Below are 14,126 nucleotides of genomic sequence, written 5' to 3'. Positions count from 1 at the left end.
AGATGCTGTTCACCTACGTGCACATACTTTTTCTGGCACATAAACCACTTGAGATGAAAAAGTTAAGTAACTCGAACAAGTGTTTCAACTTCACTCTTTAAAAAAAAACACACACATACACACAAAACAACAATAAAGTGGTAGTACCAGTCCTAGCAGGTAGCAGCGGAAAAAAAAATAGTTGGAGACTTTGTTGAACTCAAAAAATCTCTCATCAGAGAAATGTTGGTATCAAAACGAAGAGGAGGGGGCTTCCCTGGTGGTGCAGTGGTTAAGAATCCTCCTGCCAATGCAAGGGACACAGGTTCGATCCCTGGCACGGGAAGATCCCACATGCCGTGAAGCAATTAAGCCCACGTGCCACAACTACTGAGCCCACGTGCCACAACTACTGAAGGCTGCGCACCTGGAGCCCGTGCTCCGCAACAAGAGAAGCCACGACAATGAGAAGCCTCCACTCACCACAACTAGAGAAAGCCCGCGCTCAGCAATGAAGACCCAACACAGCCATAAATAAATAAATAAATAAATAAATAAATTTATTTAAAAGAAAAACGAAGAGGAGGGACTTCCCTGGTGGCCCAGTGGTAGAGAATCCACCTTGCAATGCAGGGGACGCAAGTTCGATCCCTGGCCTGGGGAACTAAGATCCCACATGCCACAGGGCAACTAAGCCCACGGGCCACAACTACTGAGCTCTCACACCTCAACTAGAGAGTCCGCGTGCCACAAACTACAGAGCCCACGCTCTCTGGAGCCTGCACGCCACAACTAGAGAGAGAGAACCCGCACTTCCCAACTAGAACGAAGCCTGTGGGCCGCAACGAAGAGCCAGTGTGCCACAACTAAGACCCTATACAGCCAAAAATAAATAATAAGTAAATAAATATTAAAAGAAAAAAAAAGGGCTTCCCTGGTGGCGCAGTGGTTGAGAGTCTGCCTGCCGATGCAGGGGGCGCGGGTTCGTGCCCTGGTCCAGGAAGATCCCACATGCCGCAGAGCAGCTGGGCCCGCGAGCCATGGCCGCTGAGCCTGCGCGCCCGGAGCCTGTGCTCCGCAACGGGCGAGGCCACAACAGTGAGAGGCCCGCGTGCCGCAAAAAAAAAAAACAAAAAACGAAGAGGTGATAACATAATGAGAGAGATGTATGGGTGACAAAGGGTCTCTCCTCCCCCAAGAGCACGGAGGAAAACTTGAAGTATCTTATGATAGATCATAGATCCATTGTGTGGCTTTTGCTAAGTTACTTTTTATTCATAAAATCATATGTGAGACGTTTTCAAACTCTCCCGTAAAAGGTCCTAGAGCGCTACGTATGCCTTAAGGAAATTTAAATTTTAATTTAAAAAATTTTAGGTAATACGTAAGCACGGGGCTGAAGGATGTTGAAAGAGAATTTCACCCTCTTTAGCCATTCAGTTCCTCTTTCTGCAACCAATGTTATTAATTTCTTCCGCTGCCTTCAAGAGACAGGAAGAAATATATACTTTAAAAAGAGTAATAAATCTTGATTATACCAAATTTTAACACGAAGCCCACTAATGATTCATCCTAGGGTTGCGCTCCTGCAGCTCACAATGCGAGAGAGAAATTAACCTCGTAAGAGTTGCTGACGGTGACAAATAGCGTGAAGGAAACTTGCAGTGTCACAGGCTTGTGCAGGGCTTGCTGAGCCACACGGCGAGTCAGGGACGGCTCGAGGTTGAAGGGGGTCAACCGGGCTCCGAGCCGTGACCGCCATAGTGTCGGAGGCCGGCGACGTACCTGCCCTGCTCCCTCTCCTCCCCCAGGCCTTTCACCCGTCCTCTCACGATCAGGATCCCAGGGAGTATGGCTCAGAGGGCGCGGGGCCGGCAGGGGTCACCGGGCGAGACCGCGTCGCGGGGAAAGTCTGCGGGAGCTCCACAGCCCAGCAGCCGGGATCCAATCTAACCCCAAACCCGCGCCCTATAATGACGTCAGGCGGTGCGCCTCCCGCGATGCCTCGCGCGGAGCCGGAGCCGGAGCGCGCGCCTGGAAGTGGGCTGGCTCTGGGCGGAGGCGCGGGCCCCGCGGTCAGACGGCCTGGGATCTTCGGCCTTTATTCACTAGTTGGACCCCTCGAAAGAGGTCACGTCTCTTGTCCCTGCTCACTGTGGGCGGCGAGAGACTGCCAGGTGGACTCCAAGGCCTGATTTTCCCTCTCCATCTTCACAGAGGTGGGTGATGTTACCTTCAAGTGCGGCCGCGGGGCCTGGCCGGGCTGGGCCGTGCAGGTGGTTTCCACCCGCCTCTGGACTAGGCCTTGGTGTCCGTCGTTCGTTCCCTCCCTGAATTTGTGCCCTAACTCCTTAATCCGCGACTCCTTCCAGCTTGATTGCTGAACTGCAAGTGGCCATGTTACAAAAGGAAGAACTAAATGTTTGTGAAAGCTGATGCCCCAGAAGGCCCAGGATAAGAAGTCAGAGGTGTGGGCTGGACGTGGTGTGTGTATTAAAGCAGTCCAGGATCCTGGCTCTTCTCTTGGAGTCTCATACCCCTCATCAGGAATGCAGGAGATTTGCATTAGTTCCCCGATTGACCAGGGATGGAACCCGTCCCCCATGAAGTGGGAGTGCGGAGTCCTAACCACTGGACCGCCAGGGAATTCCCAGAAGGTTTCTAAGAGACCAAATTCTCACCCTTTGCGATTGCATAAATGAGGACACAGCTGGGGCGGGCATGAGTCTGGACAAGCCCACGCAGGGTTGATTGCCCTGTTCTGTGGTCAATGACCCCACACTTCTCCCAGTGATTGAAGAGGGACCCCTAGAGTCATGCAAATGGAACATATCCATCACTCCCCCAAAACGTCCTCGTGTCCCTTTGTCATCCCTTCTCTACAACCATTGTCACTTTAGATTGGTTCTGTCACTAGATTGGTTTGCAATTTCTGGAGTCGTGTGTAAATGGAATCACAAAGTGTGTACTCTTTGTCTTCTTTCAGCCTAATTATTTTGAGATTCACATTGTATAAGTAATTCCTTTTTATTGTCAGAGTGGATATATTTGTTTTATATCTATAATTTGTTTATCCAGTTACCTGTTGATGGACATTTGGGGTGTTTCCAGTTAGGGGCTATTACAAATAAAAGTATGTAAAAGGCTCTGTGTGAACATGTGCATTCATTTTTCTTGGCTCCATATGGCTGGGTCATATGGTAGGTGTATATGTTTTTAAGAAACTGCTGAGCTGTTTCCAAAGTGGTTGTACACTTTCACATTCCACCAGCAGTATTGGAGAAGTCTGATTACTCCCCATCTTCAACATTTGACATGATTAGTCTTTTTGGTCAGTGATTGTAATAGGTGTGTAAATCTCATTGCGGTTTTAAATTTGCATTTCCCAAATGAAATAGTATTGAGCATCTTTTCGTGTGCTTTGCCCCTAGATATATTTTGAAGGTAGAGTTTGAGGGTAGAGCCAATAGGATTTGCAGATGGGTCAGATAGATGATGTGAGAGAAGAATCAAAAATGACTTCAACTCAACTCTACTCAGTGCTCTGTGGTGACCTAAATGGGAAGGAAATCTAAAAAGAGTGGATATATGCATAACTGATTCACTTTGCTGTACAGCAGAAACTATACTCCAATAAAAATTCTTTTTTAAAGTCAAAAAAAAAAGTGACTTCAACTCTGGGCAGTCTGAGTACTTCCTAATATTTCTCTCCTTGATATGCACTGGCTTTTCCCTCTGGCCACCTTGCAGATTCCTAAGTCACCCAGCTTTGAAGAGCCTTCAGTGATCCCTTTGGTTGATAACCACAGCCCCTGCCTTTATCTTTGCCCTGATAGATCTAATTTTCTGTTTACCCATTGTCTCTCCTATCACCTGGTGAGGTTCTAGAGAGTATGGATGTTGGATTGTCTCCTGATGACTAGCTCCTGGTGCAGCCCAGCCTCAGTCATTTCGACATATTTTCACAAACTGTACTCTCAATTTACATTTCAAAGGATGGGTGCTTTGCTTCAAGCCACCTGCCCACTAGCTGTGTGATCACGGCAACTTAACACCTGTGTACCTCAGTTTCCTTATCTTTAGAATGAGGAGCTTACTGATTGACACCTGCCTCTCATAGTGATGAGCATTAAATGGAAAATGAAGGCAAAGCTCTTAGTATGGTGCCTGGCCCATGGTGTCTTCCCCAGTAAAATCCAGCTATTATTTTCTGACCTGAATGTTTTGCAGGTCCTTTGCTGGAACTCAAATATAGGTGCTTTGCAAATAGTTATTCATAAAATCTCAATCTTTTGAGAAGTGGGCGAGGAAATTTCTCTGTTGAGGTCTGATTTCTTGAATCAGTTAATTGAATTGCTTCCCTGCATTGGGATCCACCCTGTTGTTGAAAGTTTCCCATTTCCACTGCTGGTTCTGGACCTCTCATGCCTCTGGCCACTTACCTGCTGCCATGACTCTGTCCTCTACACTGATGCCCTTGGGGGTGAGGCAGAAGTATCTTTTTTTTTAAAAACGTTTTTCTTTTTTTCCGGCCGCACAGTGTGTCTTGTGGGATCTCAGTTCCCTTCAGGGATTGAACCTGAGCCCTCGGCATTGAGAGCACAGAGTCTTAACCACTGGACCACCAGGGAATTCCTTGGGCAGAAGTATCTGAAAAACATTCCTTTGTTTCAAAATCTCTTTTGATGGTCCCTGTAAGGCACAATCGAAACTCTAGCATTCCAAGTTCCCCCAGTTCTGTGCCTTCCTAACAACTCTCCAGCCCAAATGTTAGTTTTAACATTTCATTCATTCAATTAAAAATGTGTAACACCCCTTCTGTGAGTACCTGCCAGGAGCCAAACATTATGGTCAACATCTGAAGCTGAAATGTGAATGTGGGGCTGTCTGCTCTTGAGAGAGCAAGTAAAATTATGGGCAGAGGAAGTACGGTGGTGGGAGGACAAGGGTGAAAAGGGAGGTGCTCAGTAAGTGGAGGGGAAGACGCCAGGCAGAGGGACATATGATCCTACTTATCATTTATTTGTGATCAATCCGTGTTTGTTTTGTGTCCAGGCTTATGCTGCATCCTGAGCATTTAATAGATTTGATGCTGCCTTCCCAAGACAGGGGCAGGCCCTGCGTCTGGAACCTGGGGTGGGGCAAACTGTGGAATGACCAAATGACTGAAGCCTCCCTGTCCAAGGAGGGTATGTGCAGGAAAAGGTTCCTGGTAGAGTGCAGTCTATATGTTATCAGTCCTGAGCCCAGGGACCACTCCCAGCTGTGGCTGCACCCAGGACACTTGGAGTCTTCTCTCCAGGGGTATCTGTTGGCATGATGGTAACTGGAGAAGACACACTTGTGCAGATAACCAGATTCCATCTGGTACCAGGGTGACCTCCCAGCTCTCTGACTCGCAGCACTGACTCCAGGCTTCTTAGACTCTGATATGGACAAAGAATATCACCTGCCACTTCAGTAAACAAAGGATGTTGTGGCCATCAAGCCAGCAGCCACTGCAGCCACCCCTGATGGTGTGCCCTGAGGGGATTCAAGATGGAGAAAAATAGGATACTGGCCCTAGATAGTTAAGGTGGGTATCAAACAAGTAATTTCAATAAGCTCAGACTCCTGCATCTTCCCACACATAGAAGAGTGCTAAATTCATTAACTTAAGATGTCTGGTTTTCTTTAATTAGCAGTAAACTTTTGATGTTCTGACTACTTGGGGTTTTTTTGTTTTTGTTACTGCAAAAACTACTATATATCCTGGCTCCTCCCTTACCTCTTCGGAACAGTCCCTCAGCTATCTGAGATGCTATATCCCAGGCTTAAGTCCTCAGTAATACTGCTGAATAAAACATAATTCTCAACTTCTAGGTTGTGCATTCTTTTTCAGTAGATAAGTGTATTGGTCAGCTGGCTAGCAACTGGAGACAGCCGCTCCCTGTCTCTTGCCTTGGGCAAATACCTTGCCTGAGCTGGTAGGTCCTGTCTCTCTCCTGAAATGGGACTAATAATCCATGTGAGAGTGTGTGCTGTGTGCAAAGCAGCTTCCTAGACCTCAAAGGGCAAGCATGAGAGCAACTGAAGAGTTATAATAACAACAAAAAGTAATATAGTGCTTATTATGTACCAGAGATTATTCTCAGTGGTTTACATATATAAGTTTATTTAATCCTAAAACCATCCCACAAAGTAGGTACCAGTGTAGTGATTAATAGCATATACTCTGGAACTAGACAGCCCAGGCTTAAATCCCTTCTTTGCCATTTACTAGCAGTGTGACCTGGGGGGAGGCCTGTGTCTCAGTGTCCCCATCTGCCAAAAGAAGAGAATACTAATACTACCTCATAGGGTTGCTGTGAGGATTAAATGAATTAAAATGTATAAAGCATACAGAACAGTGGCTGGCACATAGTAAAAGCAATCTAAGTCTTTGATAACTCATTTTTATAGATGAGAAAACTGAGGCACAGAGAAGTTATTTGCCTATGATCACGTAACTAGTAAATGATGGAGCTGGGAATCAAATCCTAGGAAGTCCGGCTTCAGAGCCTACACTCTTAAATATTATGCCCTAGCAATGAAGAGGGGATGGACATCTCCACATGAATTACTTTAGGAGGGAAGTGGGTGGGGGAAGCCCTGAATTAATTGATGTGGAAGCTTCTAGCAAGTATAGTAAGATGTCAGTGTTCCTTCTGTTGTGGTAAGTGAAGTTTGCAGCAGTGGGCTGGACTGTCCCCAGGTGGCCAGAAGTTTCTGGAAGAGGGGTCTGAGGCATAAGCGGGGGCTAAGAGGTTGAGGTTTAAGCCCATCTCCCCAGGCTCCTGTCTCATAATTCATTTACCCCCCCTTTCAGCACCTGTCTTGGATGTGGGGTGACACTCGGGAGGTACTTGGTAAATGGCAACTTAAAATGGAAAATCCTTGCTAAGCCTCTAGGAGTTTAAGCATGTGGTAAACTGAATTCAGTGCAACAGTTGAATTCTGGGCCCTGGGGATACTGCTGTGAATTGAGGGGCCACTTGGACCTTAGCAATCCCATAGTTCAAATGGGGAGACGCACGAGTCAACAAGCAGGTTGTGGGCCATGGACTCTAAGGATAAACAGGAACTATTCGGGTGGGAGGGGTGGGAAGTGTACTGGGCCCGAGTAAAGGCCAGGAGGCTGCGAGTTTTCTTTGGCTGGGGGCGGTGGGTTGGGGGGTGGGGCGGTGATCTGGCAGAATCCTATAAACACCTGATTACAGAGTATTTTACCCTGAGGTAGAGGACCTAGATTTTAAGTTCTGGAGAGTCAAGATCAGGTTTGAATTCTAGGAGGCTCACTTTTGGCCGCCAGCAGTCAAGCTGAGGAGCTGGAGCCATTGAATTCGAGGCTGGAAAGGAAGCAGGGAGATGGTTTCGAGGCACAGACCCGGTCTAGGTGGGGGTGAGGGGGCCGCTTTGAGGTGGGGCTGTAGGGACGCAGGAGCAGCTTGGACTAGAGCTGCCCCTTTTGCACAGGTGGTTTCCCCGGCCTGACTCTCCCATCCTTGCGGCTCACTCCCTTTCTTCAGTCTTTCCTCCAGGGCCGCCCCGATCAGTCTTGGCTCGAGCCAGGCCTCAGTCACCTGGCTGCCTGTTCGGAGCCACACCCACGCCCTCTCCCTGCCCTGGGGCTTCAGGGCTCTGCGCAGGTGCGGTGTTCTTCGGCTCTCCGGCCCCGCCCCCCGAGCACGCCCCGCCCGCTGGCCCCGCCCCGCGCACGCCAGCCCGCCCGCGCGCCAGGCCCGGGCGGCGCCGACGCGCTTGGCGGGAGATAGAAAAGTGCTTCTGTGCGCGCCGGCGGCTACCGCAGCCCCTGCGAGCAGCGGCGGGACCTGCGGCCACGCTGACGCTTCGCAGCGCGGCCCCGGGGCCCGGAGCGGCCGGAGAAGCCCGCACCCTGACCCCGGCCCGGCTCCCGCTCCGGGCTCAGCCGGCGGGCGGGCGAGCGCGGCGCGGCCCGGGCCGGGGGGATGTCTCGGCGGACACGCGGGTGAGAGGAGCCGGGAGGCTAAGGGCCCCTCCCCCCCTCCCCGACCTCCCCCCCAACCCCGACCTCTGCCCCCACCCTCGCCGTGCCCTTCTGAGCCGGGCGGGGGTGGGGTCCTCAGGAAACGCAGTGTCCTGTGTCGCCCGACGCGGGGAGACGCGGGGGGTGCGCGCGAAGCCGGGGTCTCACGGGGGCCCCTCGCTCGGCTCCCTGGGCCTCGGAGCTGGGGCGGGCGGGTCTCCTGGGACCCGGGCCAAGCCCTGCATGATGTCATTTTGTCTCCCGCCTAATTGCGGGGTGGGGGTGGGACGGCGGTGTCAGCTGGAAGGGGCTTTACCGGTGAGGGAGGCGACCCCTGGAGAAGGAAAGTGATTTTCCAAGTCACGGCGAGCGGGCGGCCAAAGCCTGGGAGACTGTTGTCGTTCAAGCCTTTTGGGGTTCAGATTTGCCGATGGCCATTTCTTAACATTCGGGGAAACACAGAACCCCAAGTTCCCTCCCTCGACCTAGGAAGGATGCAGGGGCGGGGGTGTTGACTTTTTGGTCCCCCACCACCTGGGTTGCGGACCCCAGCTCGTTTTCGTTTCGGAGACCTGTCTTCCTGTTCCACATGAGGGGTTTGGGGCAGCTGAGGTTGAAGGCGAGGGGAAGAGAGACTGATGTGTATCGAGACCGCTCTGTGCCAGCAGCCCCTGGGGTGGAGGCAGGAACTGCGGTCTCCATCTTACTTAACTCGCCAGAGAATGAGTAGCAGAGTCAAGCCAAGAACCAGGTCTGTGGGCTCCAGGTCCGTGTCTTAGACCTGTGCACCCGGTGCCTGAGCTCTGGGCTTTTCAACCAGGCAGGGAGTCACGGAGGACAATGGGATTCTGCCCTGTTCCCTCCCTGGATTCATGCAGCCCAGATAACTTCAAACCCCACTTCAGATGGTGTTTGCCTTCTCAGGCCCAGCATATAGACCTGAGAAGCAATCGTTGCTGGCTTTCCCTAGAATTCCTTTCAGCAAGGAAGCATCTGATCCCTGGGCAGTGTTCAGGCTCAGGGTGTGTCTTCCTCAGGCCACAATTTCTCAGGGCAGCTCCAATTCCCAAGGGTTGTTCTGGGCAGGCACTAGTCAGGCCCTGAATTTCTGGTTCAGGAAGTGTTAACTCCAGGCAACAACCAAGGCCCCAGACAACCCCCAGGTCCTCTGCTACTTCTCCCCTGGGGCTCAGTGGAGGACCTCCCCCACCCCAGCCAGGTGAGGGATGAGTTCTGTACCCTGGAACAGCATTCAGTTTGATTCTCGGCGACCCGCTGTAACTCTCCTCTGCACCAGTGCCCTACTTCCTGCTCAGCTTCTGACTCACCCTAACTGGAGCAGAGCCCAGCGCATGAAAGGGCATAGAAAGGGTGTGTTGGACCTCCATGTGGTTGCCACTACTGACTTAGCCTCTGCTTTTCCAGCTGGGATTACGAGATGAGGACTGGAAGGTGCTGGTTGGAGCCTGGCTTAGTGGAATTGGCAGGTGGCATAACCCTGTGAGCCTCAATGTTCACATCTATTAAATGGGGATAATGAGAATGCATGTGAAGTAGACAGGCATCATCGTGTTGGTACTAGAAGTATATTACCTCACAGAACTCTCCCAGCCGTCTGAGCTGCTCTCCCCATTAAATAGAGTATTTTGGAGCACCAGAGAGTGTTACACAGAAACAGTCTCTTCCTCAAAGGAACATTTGCTGAGCTTCTGTCAGAAGCTGGGTGCTGGAGAACCAAAGGTAGTTTCTGTCAAAACAGAGTCTGGGGGGCAGTTGATGTTAAAGCCAGCTTCCTTCTGTTATTAGCATCTTGTAGAGTTTTTTGCCTCCTACTTTGCGATAGTGGAGGACCCCATGAATTGGGTTGGGAATGACAAGACAAGGCTGAATTCCAGCTCCTCCTATGACTGGTGTATTGCTGGGTTTAGAAATCCGTCTGTCCCTTTCCTAATTCTAAAAAGTTTACTTGTATTAGCATTTCTTATCGACTTAGAGGCAGCAGTTTTGCATGTTTATTCATTCCTATGTCCAGCCATTCCCAGAGCAAACATTTCTTAAGGCATTTTGATGCTACCCCCCAAAGGCCCTACAGATATGAGGTGGTGCTGACCTCTGTCCAGGTTGTCAAGGAGACAGGCAGTTGCAGCCTAAGGGCTTATGTTATGAGACGGGAGGATTTCCAATGTGCTCTGGGGAATGTAGGTGTGATTAGGAAGATGCTGAGAAGGGGAAAGGAGCGTCGCCCCAGAAGGAAGTCCTCTTCCTCTTTTGGAGAGGCCTGTGCTTGCCTTGCTTGTTTGGAGACGTGTAGGCGCTTTTCCCACTTAAAAATGCCTGACTTCGGAATGTCCCTGACAGAGGTGACCTAATGGAGTTGGGAGGGTGCTCTTGTGAGCCCCGGACATGCATGGGGGTGGATAGCATGATCTCCATTTTTGTAACTATTAAACCTAATAAATAGGAAGATTTTGGACTAACTTGGAAAATTACCTGTTAGAAAATAAAAGCATCCAGAATTCAAAGTTGCTTGTACTCTGATTTTTAGCTCCATAAACTAGACCTATGTGTAGGCAAGGATTGAGAAGGGGTATGCAAAAATGGACATAGTTACTGAGATAATGTATTTTAAATGGTTTTCTCGAACAATATTTCTTAAAATCCTGGTGCTTGATGATTACATACATCATCAGCTTTTTTTTTTTTTTTTTTTTTTTGGCTGTGTTGGGTCTTTGTTGCTGCATATGGCTTTCTCTAATTGTAGCGAGCGGGAGCTACTCTTGGTTGTGTTGCGTGGGCTTCTCATTGTGGTGGCTTCTCTTGTTGCGGAGCACGGGCTCTAGGCACGCTGGCTTCAGTAGTTGTAGCACGTGGGTTCGGTAGTTGTGGCTCGCGGGCTCTAGAGCACAGGCTCAGTAGTTGTGGCGCAGCGGCTTAGTTGCTCTGCGGCATGTGGGATCTTCCCGGACCAGGGCTCGAACCCGTGTCCTCTCCATTGGCAGGTGGATCCTCAGCCACTGCACCACCAGGGAAGCCCACATACATCATCAGCTTTAATCCTTAAAATACCCGTGCAAGTTGAAAAATTTTTGTTATTTAAAAGAAAATTTGAAATAGGTATCTGGTGTTGAATATAATATTCTTGGTGAAATCTTTTCTCTTTAATAAATTTATTTATTTATTTTTGGCTGTGATGGGTCTTCATTGCTGCACACGGGCTTTCTCTACTTGCGGCAAGTGGCGGATACTCTTTGTTGCTGTGTGCGGGCTTCTCCTTGCGGTGGCTTCTCTTGTTGTGGAGCTCCGGCTCTAGGTGAACAGCCTTAAGCATTTGTGACGTGCGGGTTCAGTAGTTGTGGCTTGTCTGCTCTAGAGCGCAGGCTCTAGTAGTTGTGGAGCACGGGCTTAGTTGCTCCGCGGCATGTGGGATCTTCCTGGACCAGGGCTCGAACCCGTGTCCCCTGCGTTGGCAGGTGGATTCTTATCTACTGCGCCACCAGGGAAGTCCTTGGTGAAATCTTAACTTCTTTTTTCTTGTAGCTTTTGAAATCATTAGAGTGTTAACTGAAAATGAAAGAGTAAAGAGGTCATGGCCACAATCCACACTGTCCGTCCATCATGTAGCAGCAGGTGGAGAGACACATGTCCTTGACCTTTGGCTTGCTTTCCCTGCAGTGAGGAGCTGGATGAGCTGCACTACCAGGACACAGATTCAGATGTGCCGGAGCAGCGAGATAGCAAGTGCAAGGTCAAATGGACCCACGAGGAGGTGAGTGACACCGAGGGGCAACTGCAGGGGTGGAGGTGATGGCAGCTGGGAGGCTGGACCAGGAACAGAGCCTGGGTTGTGTCTGCCTGATGCCCCGACCAGTATGATGAAGAGGAGGAGCTGATGAAAGAAGCAGATGGGGGAATTCCCTAGCGGTCCAGCTTTAGGACTCGGTGCTTCCAGTGCTGGGGACCCGGGTTCAATCACTGGTCGGGGCAACTAGGATCCCACAGGCTGCATGGTGCGGCCAAAAAACAAAAAAGAAGAAGCAGATAGGCACTCTGGTTCTCCCTGATGATTCTTCTCAGAGCATTCCTGGACATTCTCAGTATTGAGGACTCTTACGGGGATGCGTCTCTCAGACCTTGGGGTCAGCAGTTGCTGTTGTGTCTCTTGAAAGCTGGTGTGTTCTGCATCGTGGACTTTAATTGTGCTTCTTGTCCTTTAACTGCTGGGAGGTTTAGCCAAATCTGCAAACCCCCCTTCATTATCATTTTTAAAAAATCATTGTATTTTGTCTGCGATAGCAAGCTCTGAATTGATTTTATTCTTTAATCAAGCTTATGAAGTATAATTTATATACAGTCAAATGCACCTTTTTAAAGTGAACAGCTCCAACAGTTTTGATAAGTGTGTATTACTCACATAAGTACCACCTTGATTGTCCCCGGAAGTTCCCTTTGTGGTCCATCGTTCCTGGCTCCAGGCAGTCGCCCATCCAGTGTCTCTCTGTTTGATCGTTTTGCCTGTTCTCGAATGTCCTACAGATGAAATCATACAGCTCTGCTCTTTTCTATCTGGCTTCTTTTGTTCAGCATAATGTTGCATGATTCAGTAATTCGTTCATTTTTTCTTCCTGAAGAGTATTCCATTGTATGGATAGACCATAGTATGCTTCCCTTGTTGATGGGCATTTGGGCTGTTTCTAGTTTTTGGCTATTGTGGATAGAGCGGCTGTGAAAATTCTTGCCTAAGTGTTTTTGAGGATTATGTTTTCATTCATCTAGAGAGGATACTTAGGTACGCTCATGGTGTATGTATATGCTTAGTTTAGAAACTGTCAGGTTGTTTTCTGACTTGGTTGTACCGATTTAGACTCCTACTGGCCTTATCTTTTTATTCTACCTCTATTTTCCTGTATGTGTTTAGTTTTAAGTCTTTTTTTTTCTCCCCCTTACTGTTTGAGTTGTGAAACACTCTTAAATCATAAAAGATGTTTCTTCAGAGGAGTGCTAAGCCAGCCTTTTCTGTTCATCCCACTGTGGACCAGGGACTATATTCCACTCTTGCAGGCTTAGAAGAACAAGCAAGATGGGGTCCCTACCCCAGAGCATCTCTCTGTCTGGACCATGCCCAGGCCCGTGGACATGCTGTGGCCATCATGGTGCTGGCAAGACCGGCATCTTTTTTTTTCTTTATTTACTTTTGGCTGCGTTGGGTCTTCATTGCTGCACATGGGCTTTCTGTAGTTGCTGTGAGCGGGGCCTACTCTTCGTTGTGGTGTGCAGGCTTCTCATTGCAGTGGCTTCTTTTGTTGCGGAGCACGGGCTCTAGGCTCATGGGCTTCAGTAGTTGTGGCATGTGGGCTCAGTAGTTGTGGCTCGTGGACTCTAGAGCACAGGCTCAGTAGTTGTGGTGCACGGGCTTAGTTGCTCCGCGGCATGTGGGATCCTCCCGGACCAGAGCTCAAACCCATGTCCCCTGCATTGGCAGGTGGACTCCAAACCACTGTCCACCAGGGAAGTCCCAAGACTGGTGTCTTTTGTGCTCACTGTGGTGTCTCTCCTGCCTTATACTAAGCTTCCTAGACGTAGGAGGCACCTGTAATTGTCGAAATGCCTTTTTTTTTTTTTCCTTCTCTTTCTCTCTCTCTCTTTTTTTTTTTTTGGCCTAGAGCCTTGTGGGATCTTAGTTCCGCGACCAGGGATTATAACTCGCACCCTCAGCAGTGAAAGCGCAGAGTCCTAACCGATGGACCACCTGGGAATTCCCCAAAATGCTTTTAGAAGTTGAGTTTACTGTTGTCTGAGAAGTTAAGAACAGTTTCATGGAGTAAGGATTTGGAAATTCAGCAGTCAGGTGTGCAAAATGGTGGGTAAGTCAATAGGAAATGGGTTACAGGTGGAGAAAAGCAAGAGGCCCCCCCCCCCCCCCCGTTTGGCTGGAGCAAAGGGTCCTTAAAGAGGAAGCGTGGTTGATTAAGATGGAAAGATCGAATGGGGTCCAATCCCGGAAGGCCTTGGACTTCGGACTCAGAGATGTAGGCTTGTTCAGCTGGCAAGGTGAAGCCATTGAAGGTTTTTGAAGCAGATGCGGGACATGACCACAGCTGGGCTCCAGGGAGCTAGTCTGCTG

The 14,126-nt window shown here is 49.6% G+C and overlaps 1 protein-coding gene across 1 annotated transcript in view; it reads left to right on the top strand.

Moving 5' to 3' along the window:
• Nucleotides 1-7,776: 7,776 nt before the first annotated feature.
• Nucleotides 7,777-14,126, top strand: part of MYBL2 (MYB proto-oncogene like 2) — a 28,185-nt gene continuing 21,835 nt past the window's right edge. Inside the window, exons 1-2 of the mRNA XM_079946165.1 lie at nucleotides 7,777-7,987; nucleotides 11,678-11,771. Coding sequence (XP_079802291.1) covers nucleotides 7,968-7,987; nucleotides 11,678-11,771 — 114 coding nt within the window. The 5' untranslated portion in view covers nucleotides 7,777-7,967. The remainder of the gene's footprint in view (nucleotides 7,988-11,677; nucleotides 11,772-14,126) is intronic.

Source organism: Stenella coeruleoalba (genome assembly GCF_951394435.1).
Source record: "Stenella coeruleoalba genome assembly, chromosome: 15".
Taxonomy (NCBI): domain Eukaryota; kingdom Metazoa; phylum Chordata; class Mammalia; order Artiodactyla; family Delphinidae; genus Stenella; species Stenella coeruleoalba.
The sequence above is the reverse complement of the archived record's forward strand: the minus strand, read 5'-3'. Positions and strand labels throughout refer to the sequence as shown.